Genomic DNA, 19,799 nt, shown 5'->3' with positions numbered 1-19,799 from the left:
GTTAAGGACTAAAGACAGTAGTGAAAGAGGATTACAGATTTATCTCTAGATTATTACATAGTAAAACGGGGGCAGCTACATTTGATACATGAAAGAGGTAAATTTGGAACAAATAAGAGTATTATTTTTATATAGCAAGTATGAAATATTTGCAACTCATTTTTTTAAGAGGTAATAGAGCTTAAACATGAATAACTTTAAAATATGCATGTTCGTAGATTATTATGGGAAATGAGAATGTTTTGAGGTATGGAACGTCCCAGGCCTTTGGAGCTGGTGTGATGTGAGTCTGTAGGGCTGGTTCACAAGCTCCTCTCCTGCTCCAGCTGGGACAGAATACTAGGCTTGATGAACAGCCGTGTTCATTTCTGTTTTCAAAAGTGTTACAGGTTTCTGATTGTAGAAAAAGCCTAACACAGTCTTCTTTATAGCTCTATACCCCTCCATTGGTGCTAAGAAGGGGTTTTTACTGCATTTTGGGCTGGAGTTCTTTTAGAATATCAAAAAGTGAAGATGTGTGTTTTTCGCATTTTTCTTTCAGACTTTGATAGAGATTCCTTCAGGGCTGCTTTTACTTAAAAAAAAAAAACCAAAGAATATTAGTAAGGATATAAACTCATTGTCTTTTCTGTTTGTCCTCTTCTGCAGAAATGTGTTGTAATCCCTCAGCTATGACCTTGGCGGGTCAGTGACAGGAAATTGGAATTGGTTTCATTTCCTTTCACGGTCCTTTCCAGTTGTGTGGAGACCTCTTGATGATTTAGACAGAAGAGACTGCCTGCAGACAGTTAATTGAAAGTACTTAGTTCTTTTCAGTATGCAGGGGTTTTATTTGGAAGGAAAGGGACTCTAGTTAGTCTCCGAAATAAATTTTTATGATTTTAAAATATTGAGCCATAAGGTTGTTAGGAGTGATAATAACACCTCTGGTTTTTGATGACTTGTATAAAATAGCTCATAATTTTGAAAGTTCTTGTTTTCAAATAGAATAAAAGGCCATGGTACAAAATGCACAAAGTACAGAAGACATACACTTGAAAATACTTTCCCACCCTTGTCACCACTTACCTAGTTTTCCTCTTTTTAGGCTACCACTATCACCAGTTTCTTAGGTATTTTTCAAAAATACTATAGGGTTATACAAACGTGTGTGTAGATGTTTTGTTCTGTTAACAATAATGTTAATAATAATGGTACCGTTCTTGTACATACTCTCCTTTATCTTTTTTCACTGAAAGTAAATCTTGGTAATTGGGCAGTGGACGATCTTATGCTTTTTAACAACTACTTGATATTTTACTGGATGACCAAAATTTGGTCCGTTGGGTTGTTTCCGGTCTTTTGCTATTATAAATAATGCTTCAGTGAATTTCCTGTACATATGTTGTTACACACGCACGCGCGCGTGCACACACACACACACAGGCCCGGTTGTTTTCATATATTATTTCTATCACTCCGTGGTATAAAACATACATGCATTATTCTCAAAAATTCCAGTAGGGGTCACTATTTTATTTCCTTTATTATAATAAAAATGGAGTTCCATTATGATACACTGGAGTGTATTTTCTAGTAGTTGAACATATAAAATGAACGGTAAGAATTTCAGTTTGTTTTTTACTCTCTCATCTTTGCCTTAAAGGTTTTGGTGCCTCTGATTTTGCTACGGCAAATGCTTTTGGAGTTGACAAGACGTGGTCAAGAACCTTTGAGTGCATTGCTGCAGTTCGGTGTGACTTTCCTGGAGGACCATGCTGCCGAGTACATCATTCAGCAAGGCGGCTGGGTATGCGCTTTCAAGCTTTTTTTGTTTTTTTTTTTTAATCATCTTAAAAGAAAAATAAAATTAAGCCCCTCATGGTTGTTTTTAAAAGCATAGGTTAAATATCATTAACATTATTGTTCAGTGTTATTTAATATTGTGATTGGATGGTGATCAATGGAAAGACTATTCTTGCAGTTTAAGTTAAATTAAGATTTTACTCCTAAATTCATATGTGTTTTTTTTTAATATTTATTTATTTATTAGGTTGCGCTGGGTCTTAGTTGCAGCAGGTGGGCTCCTTAGTTGCAGCTCGCCAGCTCCTTAGTTGCGGCACATGGGCTCCTTAGTTGTGTCATGGGGGCTCCTTAGTTGTGGCATGTGAACTCTTAGTTGCAGCATGCATGTGGGATCTAGTTCCCTGACTAGTGACTGAACGTGGGCCCCCTGCATTGGGAGTGCAGAGTCTTCACCACTGTGCCACCAGGGAAGTCCCCATGTATGGTATTTTTAAGTGGTTATAATTATGAAACATTTCATACTAGCAAAAAGTATATAAATAACTTCTATATACTTAGTATATAAAAGTATATAATAACATATACTGAGAAAAAATATATATAATAAGTATATAATAACTTTTATATACTTACACTTTAGAGGTGAGGAATAATAAATGAACACCTATCTATTTACTCTCCCAGTTGAAGAAAAGAACACAGCCAACACTTTTGAGTCTCCTTATATACCCCTCCTAGATATCCACATGTTCCTACCTACTTCACAAGGGCAACTTCTATTCTGAATTATAGTTTTAATATGTATATATCCCTAGACAGTATATTATTTTGTATGTTTGGAACTTTATGTAAATAGTATCATACGTATTCTTCTGTAACTTGCTGTTTTCATTCAGTGTTGTATTCTTTTTTTTTTGCGGTATGCGGGCCTCTCACTGTTGTTGCCTCTCCCGTTGCGGAGCACAGGCTCCGGACGCGCAGGCTCAGCGGCCATGGCTCACAGGCCCAGCCGCTCCGCGGCATGTGGGATCTTCCCGGACCGGGGCACGAACCCGTGTCCCCTGCATTGGCAGGCGGACTCTCAACCACTGCGCCACCAGGGAAGCCCCAGTGTTGTATTCTTAAGATTGACCTAGGTCATTGTTTGTCAACTTTTTCTTCATTATCACCCCCCTAAGGTTCCTTTTTAGACATTTTTATCCTTATCATCTCCTTCCTCCCCACGTGAAATTTTGAAAGCACAGATATAAGTCTGTTTATGTACTGGGGCCTTTTGGAGGGCCACAGGCCTTTGTAATATCTAAGGTTGCTCACATCTCCCCAGACCAGTTTTAACCCTCGACTTCATCCCCTTTGAGAACACATGATCCAAGTTGATGTGTTGATGGGCGTTTGGTTTCCATGTGTAAATATGTCACAATTTATCTGTAGTTTATTTATCTACAGGCTTGCCAGTAGACATTTCTTCCTTTTTGCTGTTGGAAAGAGTCTCATCCATATGTGCAGGAGTTTCTCTGGGTATATACTTGGGAGTAGAATTTCTGGTTCCAAGAGTATAGACATGTTCTAGTTTACAAGATGATGCCAAAGTGTTTTCCACAGTGGTTTCCAGCTTGCCCTCTGTCAACAGCATATAAGAGTTTTTCTTTTTAAATATGAGAACTTTAGTTGTTGTACCTCCTCCCCAACACTTAATATTGTCAGACTTATTAATTTTAAAAATTATTTATTAAAATAAGATTATTTAGGAATAATTTTAGGTTTACAAGAAAGTTACAAAGATAAAGCATCCCCACATGCCCTTCACCCAGTTTCCCCTAGTGTTAACATCGTGCATAACTATGGCTCCTTTGTCAAGTTGGCTTTTCCGCATTGACTTTATATCCAGCAGATTTGTCCAACTATCTTATTATTCTGATTATCTCTGGGCTCCTTTGGGTTTTCTACATAGAAAATCACACCATGTGTGAATAATGCCAATTTTTTTTTCTTGATGAGTCTGTCTTTTTAAAAAAGTGTACTGCACTGATCATCACCGTATTAACAGAATTGGTATTAGAATCCATCCTTGTCTTTTCTGATGTTAATGTGAGTTAAATTTCCTTTAATCGTTCCACCATTTAGTTGTATCAGTCCCGATGAGTGAGGTTGGCCTGTACTTTTTCCTGTTTGGTTTCAGTTTTAAGGGTGTGCTGGCTTCATAAAAGAATTTAGAGTTGGGAAGAATGGTTCCTCCTTTTCTGTACCCTGGAACAATTTGTATGAGACTCAGATCATCTGTGCCTTGCTTCCTATAACATTCCTTCAAAACCACCTGGTATTTTCTTTGAGGGAAGGTTTCTGTTTTTTCTTGTCAACTTTTGATAATCTTTCTAGAATATTATCCCTAAATTTTCAGATTTGTTGGCATAGAGCTATTCATATTTTCTTTTTTTGGAGGAAGGTACAGTGGATTTTAATTTTTTTAATTCTCTTACACTACTTACTTTTTTAAAAAGTTTTCTTTTGGAGAATTTTGTATATATATGAAAACAGACACGAGAGTATAATGAACCCCCATCACTTAGTCCTAGCAGTCATTAATTTACTGCCAGTTATGCTTTATTCACATCCTAATCACTTCCCCTCTTAATACAGTAGTATTTTGAAGCAAAATCCAGACATCCTATAATTTTATCTGTAAAGATTTCACTATGTGTCTCTGAAAAATAAAGGTTCTTTTTTTATTTTAAATCACAGTACCATTGTCACATCACAAAAAAAATTAAAAATAATTTCTTCATATCATCAAATATCCTGTTAGCATTCAAATTTCCAAATGTCTCAAAAATATCCTGTCTTTAAGTCTATGCAATGTGTGGGTCTGTAGTTCCTTTTTCATTTTATTTTACTTTATTTTTCACTGTGTTGGGTCTTCATTGCTGCGTGTGGGCTTTCTCTAGTTGTGGCGAGCAGGGGCTACTCTTCGTTGTGGTGCATGTACTTCTTATTGCGGTAGCTTCTCTTGTTGCGGAGCACGGGCTCTAGGCACGCAGGTTTCAATAGTTGTGGCTTGCGGGTTCAATAGTTGTGGCTTGCGGGCTCTAGAGCGTAGGCTAAGTAGTTGTGGTGCACGGGCTTAGTTGCTCCGCAGCATGTGGGATCTTCCTGGACCAGAGCTTGAACCCGTGTCCCCTGCATTGGCAGGTGGATGCTTAACCACTGCACCACCAGGGAAGTCCCGAGGCTTATTAATTTTATTTATTTTCTCAAAGAACCAGTTTTTGGCTTTGTTGATTTTCTCTATTGATTTCCTATTTTCAATTTCATTGATTTCTGCTCTACTTTTATTTTTATCTTTTCTTCTGCTTACTTTGGATTTAATTTACTCTGCTTTTTCTAGTTTCCTAAGGTGGAGGCTTAGATGATTGATTTTCGATCTTTCTTCTTTTCTAATATATGCATTCAATGCTGTAACTTTCCACTTAAGCACTGCTTTCACTGTCTCACACAAATTTTAATAAGTTGTATTTTAATTTACTTCAAAAGATTTTTTAAATTTCTCTTGAGATTTATTCTTCGACCCATGTGTTATTTAGAAATATATTGTTTAATCTCCAAGTACTTGAGGATTTTCTAGCTGTCTTTCTGTTATTGATTTCTAGTTGCATTCCATTGCGGTTTGAGAGCAGGCATAGTATAATTCTGTTCTTTTAAATTTGTTAAGGTATGTTTCATGTCCCAGAAGTTGGTCTGGGTGAATATTCCACGTAAGCTTGGGAAGCAGGTGTGTCCTGCTGTGGTTGGATGGAAGTAGTCTATAGACGTCTGTCGTACCCTGCTGGTTGTCTGCCTGCTGGAGCTGTCCATTTCTGGTGGAGGCTGTTGAAGTCTCCCGTTGTCTTGGTGGATTCATCTGTTTCTCTTGCAGCTCTTTGGTTAGGTGTGTACATATCAAAGACTATTACATCTTCTTGGAGGTTTAACCCCTCTACCATTATGTAACACCCCTCTTCATCCCTGATAAGTTTCCTTGCTCTGAAATCTGCTCTGTGTGAAATTAATGTAGCTACTCCCTCTCCCTCCCTTCCTTCCTTCCTTCCTTTAACATGCAGTATTTGTATTTTAGACATGCAGGGAAAGCTATTTGAGAATCTACTAATTTAAAGCAAGCAGCTGTATACAGATAACAAAAGAAACGACATCTTGTTACAGCTCGGCACACAGCATCCAAAGCAAATAGGCATGAGACTGTGAATATTTGTGTAGCATTAAAAACAGGTGAGTAACATGCTGCAGGGCTGGGAGAGGGAAAATGGAAACGTGAAGACCAGTGTTTCCAGTGCTCTCAGTGTGTAATGCTAAATTTCTCATTTGATGACCCATCTGGGTGCCTCAGATGTGATGTGCGGTGAGAATGGCAAGGAGGGAGACAACCAATCTGCATACCTGCCTAACATATTTTCACAGGTCTTCTTTCAGTGGTAAACCAGTTTGAGCATCTCTTGAATTTGTTGTTTAATGATAGCTTTCTTATCTCAGGCTTTAAACTCTCTGGATATAAACAGTGAAGTATTTGGTACTTTCCCCTTTATAATAAAATATGTTCCATGTTTCATTAAATATTTATTTATTTAGGCTGCACCGGGTCTTGCGGCATGTGGGATCTTGGTTGTGGCACGCAGACTTTTTAGTTGTGGCATGCATACAGGATCTAGTTCCCCAACCAGGGATCGAGCCTGGGCCGCCTGTATTGGGAGCACAGAGTCTTACCCAGTGGACCACCAGGGAGGTCCCCATGTTTCATTAAAAGTATACACAACAATGATCAAATTAAAGGTTTAAATACTTAGAAATATAAAACCATAGTTAACAAAGCATTAAGTATCTAAACGAAGACTTACTAGATTATAAAACAATAGCTAGTAAAATATTAGTATTTAAACAATATTAGAATTTTAACTATATAAATAAACCTCATTAATACTTTGAGAAGGTGGCTTACTATTGAGCAATAGATATTGGAGAAAAGCCTTTTCTGACATAGCTTTCTGATAGTTCAAGGGATTGTTCGGTATCGTTGTATAGCATAAATGTGATTCAGTAAGTGTGGCATTATAAATTTCTTAAAAGCTGTGAGTGTTTTACCTTGAATATTATATAATAGTACAGACTTTACTTTCTTCTATTATTTCCAAATACACTTTGATGTGATACATTAGAACACATTAGCTCATATAGACTGTAGTATAATCAACTAAATAGTTTCGTAGGGTCCCCAGCACTTTGAAGACCAAACCACACTGTATTGTGGCACTGAGGAGTCGACCTAACATTTCAGCTAAATTTTCTTTGGTAAACATTTTAACGATTGCTAGGTTTTCCTCTTACAGTATCAATCACAGATGGCTTATAAATGATATGTGTGTGTTTAATATGAAATACTACTCAAAACAGTCATAGGTCATACATTTTCAAGAAGAAATTAAACCAGTTGTGAGCAGGAAAGAGCTATATCAAGATCATATATAGAACGAAAATAAAACAGAAAAGAGGAATAAGAACAGGGAAAAAAATTACAGTTGTAAAGGTGTTGGTTCTGAAATGTTCTGTTTTTTTTTTTTTTTTAATTTTATTTATTTGGCTGCATTGGATCTTCGTTGCTGCATGCGGGCTTTCTCTAGTTGTGGCGCACAGGGGCTACTCTTCATTGCAGTGCGTGTGCTACTCATTGCGGTGGCTTCTCTTGTTGCAGAGCATGGGCTCTAGGCGCGCGGGCTTCAGTAGTTGTGGCTCGCGGGCTCTAGAGCGCAGGCTCAGTAGTTGTGGCGCACGGGCTTAGCTGTTCCGCAGCACGTGGGATCTTCCCGGAGCAGGGCTCGAACCCGTGTCCCCTGCATAGGCAGGCGGACTCCCAGCCACTGCGCCACCAGGGAAGCCCCAAAGTAATTCTTGATGTAATTAGATGAATATCTATCATATTTGTCATTGTTTTCTACTTGTTGCCCTTATTCTTTGTTCCAGTTTTTGTCCCCCACTCTTTTTCTGCCTTTTGTGGTTTTAATTGAGGATGTTATATGTTTGCATTTTCTCTCCTTTCTTGGCATGTCCATTACATTTCTCTTTTTACCTCTTTAAGTGGTTGCCCTACAGTTTGCCATATACATTTACAACGAATCCAAGTCCACCTTCAGGTAACACTGTACTGCTTCACGCGCACTGTGAGTGAGTGAGTACCTTGTAAGAGCATCCCTTGTATCATTGCTGTCATTCATGTCACTTGTATAAGCACACATAATCGAATACATTGTTGCTGTTATTACTTGGAGCAGCTGTTATCTGGAAGATCAATTAAGAATAAGAAAAATAAGTTTTTATTCTCCCTTCACCTACTTCTTCCTCAGTGGCCTCTCTTTCTCTGTGTAGATCTGCGTTTCTGACTTATATCATTATCCTTCTCTAAAGAACTTCTTTTAACATTTCTTACAAGGCATGTCTACTAGCAATTCCTTCAGTTTTTGCTTGTCTGAGAAAAATCTTTATTTCTCCTTTGTGTGTGTGTGTGTGGTGTGTTTGTGAATAGTTTACTTCATTGAGATATAATTCACAGCCACACAGTCACCCATATGAAGTGTAGAATTCAGTGGGTTTTTGTATATTCTTACTTGTACAACTTAATACATTTCTTTTTAAGATCACATGTCTTGCCTTAATTTTTATTTTTCTTTCTTTTTTTAGTATCTTTATTGGAGTATAATTGCTTTACAATGTTGTGTTAGTTTCTGCTGTATAACAAAGTGAATCGGCTATATGTATACATATATCCCCATATCCCCTCCCTCTGGAGCCTCCCTCCCACTCTCCCTATCCCACCCTTGTAGGCGGTCACAAAGCACCGAGCTGATCTCCCTGTGCTATGCGGCTGCTTCCCGCTAGCTGTTTTACGTTTGGTAGTGCATATATGTCCATGCCACTCTCTCACTTCGTCCCAGCTTACCCTTCCCCGTCAAGTCCGTTCTCTATGTCTGCGTCTTTATTCCTGCCCTGCCCCTAGGTTCATCAGTACCATTTGTTTAGATTCCATATATATGTGTTAGCATGCGGTATTTGTTTTTCTCTTTCTGACTTACTTCACTCTGTATGACAGACTCTAGGTCCATCCACCTCTTCGCAGATAACTCAATTTCGTTTCTTTTTATGGCTAATATTCCACTGTATATATGTGCCACATCTTCTTTTACCCATTCATCTGTCGATGGACACTTAGGTTGCTTCCATGTCCTGGCTGTTGTAAATAGAGCTGCAATGAACACTGTGGTACGTGACTGTTTTTGAATGATGGTTTTCTCAGGGTATATGCCCAGTAGTGGGATTGCTGGGTCATATGGTAGTTCTATTTTTAGTTTTTTAAGGAACCTCCATGCTGTTCTCCATAGTGGCTGTATCAATTTACATTCCCACCAACAGTGCAGGAGGGTTCCCTGTTCTCCACACCCTCTCCTTCATTTTTGAAGGATAACTTCTCAGGAACAGAATTCTAGGTCAGTAGGTTTTTTCTCTCAACGCTTTAAATATTCCCCTCCACTCTCTTCTTGCTTGCTTGGTTTCTGATGAGAAGCTAGATGTAATTCTTACCTTTGTTCCTCTCTAGGTAAGATACTTTTTCCTCTGACTTGTCAAGAATTTTTTGTTTGCCTCTGATTTCTGTAATTTGAGGATGACACGCTTGGGTGCAGCTCTTCGGACACTTACTGTACTTGGTGTTCTCTGAGCTTCCTGAATCTGTGGTTTGCTGTCTGACGTTAATTTAGGGACATTCTTAGTCATTATCGTTACAGATATTTTTCTCCTGTTCCTTTCTCTCTTCTCCTTCCGTGTTCCAGGTGTGTGTGTTACACCTTGCGTAGTTGTCCCACAGTCCTTGGATGCCCTGTTGTTTTCTTTCCCCCGTCTTTGTTGTCTTTGCCTTTCAGTTTGGGATGTTTCTATCGAGACATCTTCAAGCTAAGAGGTTCTTTCCTCTGCAGTGTGGAATCTAATAATAAGCCCATCAAAGGCATTCTTCATGGGAATTCCCTGGTGGTCCAGTGGTTAGGACCGGCGCTTTCACTGCCAGGGCCTGGGTTCAATCCCTGGTTGGGGAATTAAGGTCCTGCAAGCTGCTCGGCATGGCCAAAAAAAGGGGGGGGGGCATTCTTCATTTCTGTTCCAGTGTTGTTGTTTTTAAATCTCTAGCATTTTTTTCTTTTTGGTTCTTAGGATTTCCATCTCTGATGACATTGCCCATCTGTTCTTGTGTGCTGTCTACTTTATCCATTAGAGCCCTTAGCAAATTAATCATAGTTGTGTTAAATTCCTGATCGATAGTTCCAGCATCCCTACCATGTCTGGTTCTGATACTTGCTCCCTCTTTTCAAATGTGTGTGTGTTTTTCTTCTCCCTTTGGTTTGCCTTGTCATTTTTTCTGGATAGCCAGACAAGATGTCCTGGGTAAAAGGTAAATAGGCCTCAGTGACGTGGTGGCGAGGTGTGTGGCGGGCGCGTTGGAGTCCTGTGACTAGGCTCTGTGGGTGAGCCTGTGCCCCCCGTGAATTTGGCCAGAGTTTCTGTGTCTCTCTCCTCCTTTACATGGGGCAGGACTGAAAGGTTGAAGTGGGCTGCCGGCGAGTATTTCCCTTCCTCTTGGGCAGTTAGGCTGTGGTTAACTGGTTCCCCCTGAGGGCACAGCTTGTCAGGAAGATCAGGGCTCATTTTCCCCCTCGCCCAGGAGCAGGGAGCCAGGGGGGTAGAGGTGAATCTCAGAATTGCAGGGCCTCCCTGGGACTGGTCCCCTGGTGACCCCCAGCCCCGCCCATCCGTCTCCAGCCTCGGGACAGCGGGTTGCCTTGTGGCATCACCTCTCTTCTCTTACAGTCTTTGAGATTTCTGGTCATTCAGCTTTTTAACCCACTTCGGGGTGGAGTGGAGACGTCCAAGTCCTTCCACGGGGAAGCTGCAAGTCCCTCGGAAGGTTTTGCTTCTCAGTTTTGTGCACACTGAGCCCCCAGCGCTCCTCAGTTACAGTGTCGGTTTTCTACCCAGTAACCCTTAGCTGATTGTGGATGCTGTGCCCTCCGCTAGGCGCTGCCACCCAGAAGCTGAGTAAAATGGGCCCTCCTTGGGCTCAGGGCAGGGCGGGGTGGCATGTTCTGTGCTGTGAGGTGGCTGTGTTACGGGGCTCGGAGGACAGGAGGAGGCCGGGGTCGCTGGGGCGCAGTCAGGAGCACATGTCCGCTGGCGGCCAGCTTTCCAGAGAGAGAAGTGGAGAGTGACTGTCTGCTACTGCTGGTACTGGGACTGCAGGGTAGCGGGGGTGTGTGTGTGTGCACGCACGCTTGTTTGCTTGCCTTCTACCTTATTTTTTCCCTGGCCAGAGTGTGGGAGTTGAGATTGGAATCACAATTTGTTTGTGGCCCCAGCTCTGCCAAATATTAGCCCTGAGTTTTGGGGGGAATTCATTTAACTTCGCTGAGCCTCAGTTTCATCAATTACAGTATGGAAGAGCAGCTTCTGTAGCTCACAAAAATGATGGTGTGAAAAAGTGTTCTGTGAAAACATTACATTTTTACAAATGTCAGCTTTTCAGATGTGTCCCTAAGAGTGTGTGTTTTTCCGCTTCTCGAGTCTGAAGTTTCCTTCGAGTTTTGGTGGTGACTGTCTTTGCCGGGCAGCAGTCAGGCACAGCCAGGTATGAGCCGGGACAGCCCAGCTCCCACTGCTAGTAGGCCTGCGAGCCCGCAAGGGGCCACCGTGAGGCGGGCTTCTCCTGGGTTTTCTCCTGCGGCATGTGCTAACCTAAATACTTACTGTGAAACATTTAGATTACATGAAAGATTACTGGGGGAAATGTCATCTGTAATAATATTAAATAGTTTGAATAAAATTAATTTTGGGGGCTTCCCTGGTGGCGCAGTGGTTGGGAGTCCTCCTGCCGATGCAGGGGACGCGGGTTCGTGACCCGGTCCGGGAGGATCCCAGTTGCCGCGGAGCAGCTGGGCCCGTGAGCCGTGGCCGCTGAGCCTGTGCGTCCGGAGCCTGTGCTCCGCAACGGGAGAGGCCACAGCAGTGAGAGGCCCGCGTACCAAAAATAAATAAATAAATAAATAAATAAATTTTTGTCTATTTTTTCCGACTTGAAGCTTCTCATTTCTGTTTTAAGAACTGCAGACCTCAAAAAGTTTATGTTTGTTTTCATCAAGGACGTTTGAAGACTGTCTCTTGGGAACTTTTAGGTCAGAACTGGTTAGAACAGAGTGTGGGAGGTAGTTTGTGATCTAAAATCAGTTAAATGGGTTTTGCAACTGAAGTAGTTTCAGTGTAGTAAGGGTTTGGTTTAGTGTTTCATGAGATCTGTTTATTTTATGTGTGAGTGTGCGTGTGTACTGCACTGTGTTTAAAATGTATTCTTTGTGGTCTTGGTCATCACATTAGGTGGAAAGTTACTTCTCTGAGTCTCTCTCACAGTATTTTCTTTGGGGTTTTTTGTTGTTTTTGTTTTATTTTTATTTTTTTGGCTGCGCCTCAAGGCTTGTGGGTCTTCGTTCCCCGACCAGGGATCGAACCCGGGCCCTTGGTGGTGAAAGTGTGGAGTCTTGACCACTGGACCACCAGGGAATTCCCTCTCTTTTCTTATTTTAGGTTAATAGCGATCTAAGAGGCATTTGGTCGTTAGTACCCTGTTTGACTGAATGTAGAGAAGCAAGGTATCTGTGTTTGTCTTTTCCGGTGAATACTTGAGAGAGAGATCGTAATGATACGGGTTGGCTAGTACACGCCAGGGGACGTGGGTCTCTGAGTTACCAGGGAGTGGGGTCTTGGGAGTCGGCCCCGGTGTCCTCGGCTGGAACAGTTAAGTTCATTGGCCACTGTGACCCTGCGTGTGAAACACTGCTTGAAGTGGCAGAATAATTTGTAACTGGTGTGAACCAGAACAAAACTCGAAGCAAATGTGGTTAATACAGACATGGTGAAGCACTGCTGCACACTTTGAAATGGTTCTTTGAGTGATCTCCAAGCTGTTTTTACTTCGTTCCTACCACTAAAACCAAGGTTACGCTTACATTTTATCTTACGTTTATTCTACAAGAGTCCCTTTACCTCCGTATTTGTTTCTTCTCTACTTCCCTTTTTCTTTGAAGGGTTTCATGAACACATCTTTGTGTATTTGCTTGACGAAAACACCAAGAATAACCTTTTCCATTTGCTTCTTGCTGTAAACTGAGGAAAAAGCACCAGTGTGGAAGTCTGGGGTTGGGGGGAGCCTTGGGCTCGAGCGTTAGGGGAGCACAGTTGACGAAAGCGTGGGCCCTGCAGGTAAACGGCCTGGTTAGATCCAGTCCCAGCTTTGGACTTCAGGCCAATTACTTACCCATCTCAGTTGCTTTAGTTTCCTTATCTGTGAAAGTGAAATGAATTAATTTCAGTAAAATCTTCGAAAGGACACTGGCGTCCAGTTCTCACAGCAGCTGAGGGACCTTGGGCAAGTTACCTGATCTCACTGGGCTTCATGTGTTTAAACAAAACATAGTTTTCTGATTCTTTGTACATATTTATTTACTTACTGGCCGCGCCGTGCGGCTTGCAGGATCTAGTTCCCCAGCCAAGGATTGGCAGTGAGGGTGTGGAGTCCCAACCACCAGACCTCCAGGGAGTTCCCCCTTCATGCATATTTAAACTCTAGTTGGTCCCAATCCGTTTTATATTTTTGAGCCCTTGAAGTTACTCCTTTCTGTTTTTTGTATCAGTGGGACTAAAGAGATAGCTGTTTCCAGCAATACACATATTTTGTGCTAAAAATTATTTAAATTGTTGGAATGGATCTAAGGCTAGTTGTAGATGTTAGTCCCCTAATGTGCTAAGTTTTAGGTAAAGTATTACCCAAAACAGTGCTTTATCTTTTATTGAAAGCCTAGTCTTCATTAATGACAGTAATTGTCAAGGGAGAGGCCTCTATTTTTATATTTTTGCTTCAGATGACCAGGAGTGAAAGTCTCAATGGTCATCTATTCTTTCTTTAAAACTTCTTACATAAAAGCACAAAATTTTTGGTGAATCGTCATTAAAATAATCACGTCCCAAATACAGAAATAAGTCGTAAGGTAGAGAGTCCATGACAGCAAGGAAAGATGCAACTAAGTCTGACTGGCTTTGGGGCCATATCGTCCCCCAGAGTTGTCGCTTGACAACCGTGTTGATCCAGTATCTTGGTTGGATGAAGAAGTCTTCCAGATACGGGATGAAGAATGTTCCTGACTCTCAGCTTTGAGCTGTTAAAAATAAAGAGAACAGTAGTTTTACGCTAAATTCTGTTTTAGTTTGTTAACTTTTCCCTCATTTCTTCATGATGCAACTTGTGAAATTTCCATTTCACTTGTTTTGGCTTCGAGCCCTAAATAAAAAGTAGCAAAGGTCTCCTTTCTGAGGATTAAAATTTTTACCCGTTTTATTATGGTTCCTTTGTTTTGCTTTTGCTTTTTAAATCAGTTCTTGCTGTTGGAGGTTCTGTTTTTAGCCCTTGGTGGGAGTTCCCACTGGTGAGCACGTGGATCTCTCTGACCCTCAGGCCCTCGGCTGCAGATGTGAGTCTAAGGATAGGGGACACAAGGGACCATATTGCTTATGTCCAGACAACTCGAGTGTGACTGGATCACAGAGCAGAACTACTCTGCTTCGTATAAACGGCACCGTAACCACAAAGTAGAGTGGGAATTGGTTTGCTTGCATATGCTCCGCAGACTCCGTAGCATCTGTGGGCGTCATCCAGACTCTGGGTGACTTCCCGTCTGTCTCTGCCGTGAACCTCCTGGTCCCCGTGTGTCCCCTGCCTTAGGGCTGCCGGTGTCGCAGTGAAATGTGTGCCTCCTGTGTCGGTCTTCACGTCTAGATGGTGAATTTGTCAAGAACCAAAATTGAGTCGTGTTCTTCCTTGTGACCGGAGCCGACACAGCCCCCGCAGGGAGCCTGGAGTGCCCGTGGCCGTGTCGCTGCTGTGTGGCTCCCGCCGCCAGGAGGGCGGGAGGCCTGCGTCCCCCGCACCCTCCCCATCGTCGGGGCGGCTTCATCCATGACCGAGTGGCTGATGACCGTTCCCTTGCCGTTGAGTCAGGGCCGTGGCGCCTGCTGCCGGCACCTCCCTGGTCACGGCAGGCTGCTTCCCGTCCCCAGCTGACGTTTCTGGGCCTCTGCTGGGCGGTGGCTCTTCCCCGCTCCTCACACGTCCCTCCGCCAGGCTCCCGCACCTCCTCGGCTGCCAGCAAAGCACGTCCTTCCCTGTCTGGGCTCCTGACGGCACCAGCCCGGCCGAGCGATAGATCCCTAGGGCACAAGCTGCCTGCCTTTTTCTCCGCTGTGTTGCATTATTTATTGCATTAAATGTGTATAAATTGATAAGAATATAAATCAGCTTTTTGCTTTTTCAGCTTTGAAGAAACTGGTCAGAGGATCGTCTTGTTAAAAATTCTTCCCGTGTTGGTCTACAAGCAAACACGTTCAGTCCAAAAACTGTAGGTTTAAACAGTGCATTTATCCCTGGAAGTTCAATTTAGGAAAGGGGCTGCCTCCAGATTTACATTTATTTTAGGTCTGTTTCCCCTTCTTTGCACTGACCGCCCCCTCATCTCCTAGGGCGCTGTCTTTGCCCTGGAGCCAGAGGACGAGGAGCGCCCCGCGGGCGCCGCGGAGGACAGCAACGACATCTACATCCTGCCCAGTGGCGGCTCCACGCTCGCCAGCCCCCCGGAGTCTCCGACGACCGCGACGGCGTCCTGGCAGGCCGAGGGCTTCCCCGTGTCGCTGTCCAGCAGCCAGAGCTGGCGCACCGAGAGCCCACCGGTGTCCCTGGGTCCCGAGTCGTGGCAGCAGGTCACAGTGGACCCCGAAGAAGTCAAGAGCTTGGACAGCAACGGGGCTGGAGAGAAGAGTGAGAACAACTCCTCCAACTCTGACATCGTGCACGTGGAGAAGGAGGAGATTCCCGAGGGCGCGGAGGCGGCGGCCGTGGCGGCCCCTGCCCTGCTGGCGGCCGGGGAGCCTGGCCCCGAGGGGTCGGCCGGCCAGCCAGCCAGTCCCACGACATCTCTGTTCGTGGAACTCGCTGAAGAAGAGGCGGGAGCGGCCGCGTCCGGAGCTGCCGAACTGGAGCAGGAGGGGGTCCTGCCGCTAGAGCCTCCTGTGGAGCCCCCAGCAGCCCCGCCGGGTGGAGGGCAGGCGGCCCGCGGGTGGGGGGGGCTGGGTGCAGGGCCCTCCCCGGGCGGCCCCGAGGAGGCTGGCCCGCCGCCCGAGGGCAAGTCCCTCCTGCTCCTCGGGGGGGCAGCCGCCGCTGTTGCCATCCTGGCGGTGGCAGTTGGGGTGGCACTGGCTCTGAGAAGGAAGTAGATTTTTCGGAGAGAGAACACAAAAAGGTGTATGGTTTTAGTTGTGTCGACTGGACTGGAGCGGCCAGAAGCTAGCTGGACATCCCTTGGACACTCCGGGGTCAGGAGGACTTGGGTCCGCAGGGCAGGGGGCCGACCCACGTGTTAGGGCTTGAGCTGGAGGCTGCGCACAGTGGTCTGATTGGAGGTCCCAGGCCTGGGCGCCTGCTAGGTTCAGGGTCTTGTGTGTAAAGTGCCCCCCGCCTGGCGTCCACAGCCCCTGGGTAGCTCCCGGGCCTGGGGCCTGTGCCCTGTAGGGTGCGCAGCCTCCGCCCACCAGCCCTGTAGCGCCTTCCCCAGTGGTGACAGCCCCACCCCACGTGTCTCCCCGTGTTGCCAAACGTCCCCCGGGGATAACGTCATCCCGTGAGAGCCACAGTCTCAGAGCCAGAGGGTCCCCATGGGGGCGCCTGGGGGGCAGACCCCAGGCAGGAGGGCGTGGCTGTGGGCCCCTCGGCTGCTGGCGCGCTCCTGCCTGGAGTCTCTCAGCTCCTCTGTTCTTCCCGCCCTCAGTCCCGCAGCCCAGGTGCTCTGCTGGGTCTCAGCCGCCTCTCAGGTACTGCCCTGCCCGCCTCGCCCCAGGGTGCCCCGAGGCCCCGTGCAGAGGGCTCGCCCGATGCTTCCCGCAGTTCCCCTTGTAAAGATGCTGCCTTTAGTCTTTAAACGTACAAGACGGAAGAGACCTGGGGCCCCTGTCCGTGACCGCGGGGCAAGTTTGTCTCCGAGTCGGAAGCTGGAGGGTGGCTTAGCTGGCCTATCGAGGTTGCTCGCAGCCCTTTTGTCTGTGGGCACCCTTGAGCCGACGGGGACTCGCCAGCCGGCAGTGTCTCTCTTGCTGGGCATTGCTGTCCGTGACCTGGACTAGCGGGATTCCCAGGTTCTGGCCTCAGCCTCCTTCCCAGTCAGGCCGCTCCTTGGCGGTCTCTTGCCAGGTGATAAGGGTTTCCACACGTGGGCTTACAGACCTGGGAATCATAACCCTCATTCAGTACACGAAGTCTCCTAAATATCACTGAAGTAAAAAGCAGGGAAGAGAGGCTGCCCTTGAGGTTCTAGCTTGGCTTCAGAGTTGCATAACGGAGGCTTACACTGAGCTCCTCACGGCCCAAATGCCAGAGTGACAAACCGTAATGATCACCGTCAGCACGTGCCCGTGGAGACTCAGCGTAGCCTCATCCGCTGACCGCATCCCTCACGGGGGGACCGCGTCTCATCATGCCTGAGGTCAGTGTCACGGATGGGGACACACGTGCTTGAGACAGGTCATCTCAGATTTATCCTAGTAAACGTAACAGGTTACTTTTTAAATCCTGAAATTTGTAATAAAATTACTTTATCCTGATCACCAAAACTTGATGTTCTAAATGTGCTTTATTTGTTTTATTTTTTTTAATTAAATATTCTTCCTAAAGCGATACTGTTTAGAAGTTGGTCAGAAAGGTCTGGAATGTGTGTGTGTGTGTGTGTGTCTGTGTGTCTGTGCAGCTTTACCAGGCAGTGTATCGTGCGTTCTGAGTTTTTGTGTCTCGTTGGGGAGGGACGTTGATCAGGGTCTTGGTGTCCTTCACTGAGGAGCCAGAGGTGAGGGAAGTGGGGGTTTTCCTCGTGTGTTCCGACTGCAGCACTGGTGCTTCGTAGGGGAAGAGCGAACTGCTGAGTTGTCTTCATTCTCTTCCCTTTTATGATAGAATATTCTCTTTCCAGTGTTTACATGTGAACTCTGGATCCTCAAGCCCATTGGCTGAACGCACTGAAGCACTAACAGGAGCCGGTTCGTTTCTGAGCTGCTGGCGGGAGGGCGGCTGGCGGGAGGTCTGCGTTCTCCACGGCGGAGGGGTAAGGCGGGGCCACGCTTTACTCAGCAGTGACCCAGACAGCGTGGCCTTCAAGCACGGGGTTCCCGAGTGATAGGAGGACCTCAGCGTCCCCTCTGGTTGTGGACAGGAGGAGGGAGCGCCTAGTAAGGACTGTGGTGGTAGCGGCTCCCATGTTTTACTGTGACGTTAAAAACTGCTTCTCAGCTGCCCACCCCCTTTTTGGTGGGACTGGAACATCTGAGTCTAAGGTAGAGGGAGGATGATGGTGGGACGCAGGTGTGGAACTCAGACTCGTCACCCTCGTTTGAACTGCTGTGTTGGTAGGTCCTGCAGAACTCTTAACTGCTGTATTGAATGTAATGATTTCTGATCACTTGGCAAAAGCCACTGAAGGTTTCTTGAGAAAAATACCAGGATTAAAGAATGCTAGTTTATGTTCTCTGGAGTAAAGTGGTGACAACTCCGGGGCCTCAGAAACCAGTCAGTCCCAGTGTGCCTTACGGCCATCAGCACCGCCCCCAGAGAGCCTTCTAGATGAAAAGCCATCTGCTGACCATCTGGTTCCCAGAGGCCGATCCTCCGCTCGCCTGTTCTCTCTCTCCCTGGGTGTGAACCGCCCCTGTTCATTTCCCATAGAAATTCATTTCCTCAGGCTCTTGCTGATTCCTGCTAATATAAAAGCTGTGCCTGTTCCTTGCCTTTTCCCTGAAAGCTTGGCATGGGGACAAATGTCATACCCGTAGAATTTTTAAATTATTTTAAGAGATGTTTTATAGAAATGAAAGGTATTGTAGGTAAGGTTTTTTTCCCCTCTTCTCTTAATTTCTTATGTCTGTTTACACAAACTTTCCTTACCAAGAATTTGACGTGGTCATTTCATCAAGAGGGGCTGTCTGGTCACTTTGTAGAAACAGCTTCTAGCCTCTGGACCAGTTCCACGCGGGCAGTATCTCGTGTCAAGTCTCAGCAACACACCTGATGCCAGGAGAATGTGTCCTCTTCCCCAGAGGACCAGGATCTGTCCTTGATGGAGCCCCCCTGTTCTCCGCTCCCCGCAAGGGTCGGCTGTGAGCTGGGCTTGAGTTCAGGGAGCGTCTCTTTTCCTTTCCCTAAACAAGGGTGGTCATTATCGTCTCAGCAGAGGGGCTGAGCGGTCACAACACGCCAGGGGCTGTCGGAGGGCCTCCCTCATCACGCTTCCCCTTCGCACCCCCTTGGGGTCACTACTGTCCCAAGGCGTCTGGCATCTGTGCGGCAGGCGACAGTCAGAGCTGCTGACTCAGGTCTAGGGCTTCCCCGGCGTCTCCCATCCTTGTAACCTGCAGAGGTACCGGCAGGTACCCTGTACCGCGTGGGGCGGCCCGTGGCCCGGGGAGGCTGCGGTTGGGCAGGTGCTGAGCCAGCTCCGTGGGACTGCACGCAGGAGCCAAGGTTTCATCAGTCTGTCCCAGCTGCTCACCGCACGAGGGGCCTCTCCCAACATGGACCTGGCGCCTGGCAGTTCCAGAGCCGCCCCACTGGACTAGGGTCTCCTTGGCTTCCTTGGGTGGTGTGGGGGACAGGTGCCTGTCTGTGCCCCCCGGGGTGCAGGGGGCGCCCACTCGGACACAGGCACGTCTTGGGAGCTGACGCTGGGAGCGCGACCTAATCGGGAAGTCAGTTGCTGAAGTGTTGATCCGCATCTCCCCTTTCTTCGCACAAGACAATTATTCCACCGTCCCGTCTACACCGCAAGCGCTGCTGTAGCCCAGGGGGCTGTTCCCCAGGC

General features: G+C 45.8%; 1 protein-coding gene across 5 annotated transcripts in view; it reads left to right on the top strand.

Moving 5' to 3' along the window:
- Nucleotides 1-18,759, top strand: part of BCL2L13 (BCL2 like 13) — a 65,360-nt gene extending 46,601 nt beyond the window's left edge. For 2 of the 5 annotated variants that reach the window (XM_029205237.1, XM_029205236.1), the window contains 2 exons: nucleotides 1,646-1,789; nucleotides 15,427-18,759. In XM_029205237.1, the coding sequence (XP_029061070.1) occupies nucleotides 1,646-1,789; nucleotides 15,427-16,176 (894 nt within the window). In that variant the 3' untranslated portion in view covers nucleotides 16,177-18,759. Of the gene's footprint in view, nucleotides 1-1,645; nucleotides 1,790-15,221 lie in introns of all 5 variants that reach the window. The other 3 variants (XR_003791090.1, XR_003791091.1, XM_029205238.1) reach the window with 3 other exon arrangements.
- The last annotated feature ends 1,040 nt before the right edge of the window (nucleotides 18,760-19,799 follow it).

The sequence above is a fragment of the Monodon monoceros genome, unplaced genomic scaffold, assembly GCF_005190385.1.
Source record: "Monodon monoceros isolate NGI ecotype Baffin Bay Population unplaced genomic scaffold, NGI_Narwhal_1 Super_Scaffold_6, whole genome shotgun sequence".
In the NCBI taxonomy this organism is placed as follows: Eukaryota; Metazoa; Chordata; class Mammalia; order Artiodactyla; family Monodontidae; genus Monodon; species Monodon monoceros.
This window is presented reverse-complemented; position numbering and strand designations above follow the sequence as displayed.